This window comes from Hipposideros armiger, unplaced genomic scaffold, assembly GCF_001890085.2.
Source record: "Hipposideros armiger isolate ML-2016 unplaced genomic scaffold, ASM189008v1 scaffold_88, whole genome shotgun sequence".
Lineage (NCBI taxonomy): Eukaryota > Metazoa > Chordata > Mammalia > Chiroptera > Hipposideridae > Hipposideros > Hipposideros armiger.
In genome coordinates, this window is record NW_017731438.1 from 3624644 (window position 1) to 3625658 (window position 1015).

At 43.0% G+C, this 1015-nt stretch overlaps 1 protein-coding gene across 1 annotated transcript in view; it reads right to left on the minus strand.

Moving 5' to 3' along the window:
* FBH1 (F-box DNA helicase 1) overlaps positions 1 to 1015 on the minus strand; it is a 37877-nt gene that overhangs the window by 25216 nt on the left and 11646 nt on the right. The window contains exon 5 of the mRNA XM_019644533.1: positions 336 to 526. Within this exon, the coding sequence (XP_019500078.1) occupies positions 336 to 526 (191 nt within the window). The remainder of the gene's footprint in view (positions 1 to 335; positions 527 to 1015) is intronic.

The following is a 1015-nucleotide window of genomic DNA, read 5'->3' on the forward strand; positions in this document are numbered from 1 at the left end:
AAAAAGTGAGAAATGGAGGAACCAAATCCTAATGTTTTCCTAGGAAAACGTAGCCACATATGAATGAAGCAATCTTCACTTGGGCTTCAATAGCCTTGAACATGTCTCAGTGATTAGTTTTATAGTTGTAGGGCACTTTATATTTGCAGAGCACTCTTACCTATGTCACTACACTGAAATCCCACAATATCATCATTTCACAGATCAAGACACTGAGCAGTGTGCGTTTTACTACTCGCTCAGTGTTAAAGCAGGAAGTGGCAGAACTGGGACTTGTGGCGAGTCTAGGACCTTTCACTCCATCAGCGTCTCTGCTCCTCCTCCCACCGCCTTACCGATTGCTGATGTTAATCCCCTTCTCCCTCATGGCGTAGAGAAGCACAGCGATGCAGTATAAGGTCTCCGTGATGTCTGGCATGGTCACGGTGGAGCTAGGTCTCCTGAGGCAGAAGAGCAGCTGCTGGATGTCATTCACACTGCTGGAGAGCAGGACAATGGCTGCCACCAAGGCCCACACGTTGACACCCTGGAGAAAGTTGGACCAGGGAAGGGAGAAAAGACCCCAAAACACAGTGTACAATGAATAAAAACCACATCAGACAACCAGTGAAGAAACCCAAGATTGGGGTTCAAGTTCCATCTACAGATTGGGAACTTTTTCTTTTGTCCTAGAGTCCTTTTTTCTAGTCACTTCTGGACTTGAGTTCTTAATTTTCTTTAATTGAATAACATTTATAAAGTATGTAACATAGAACTTTGCATAGGCATGATACTCTCACATCCCCACCCCTCCTCTTCAGGTCAGTGTGAGCTCTCAGGTCTAGACATAACATACTCAGTAGAGTCACAACAGGGTCATTATTAAATGGGTGCCTACTGAGGCACAAAAGACATGAGGTTCGAAAGAAGACAGTAGTCTTTGGTGGGGGAGAATCAATACTGACAATTCCCTGGCATTAAGATGTTAATTTACTATTTACTTTGATATTATTACTTAATAGTTATTAAATATTAA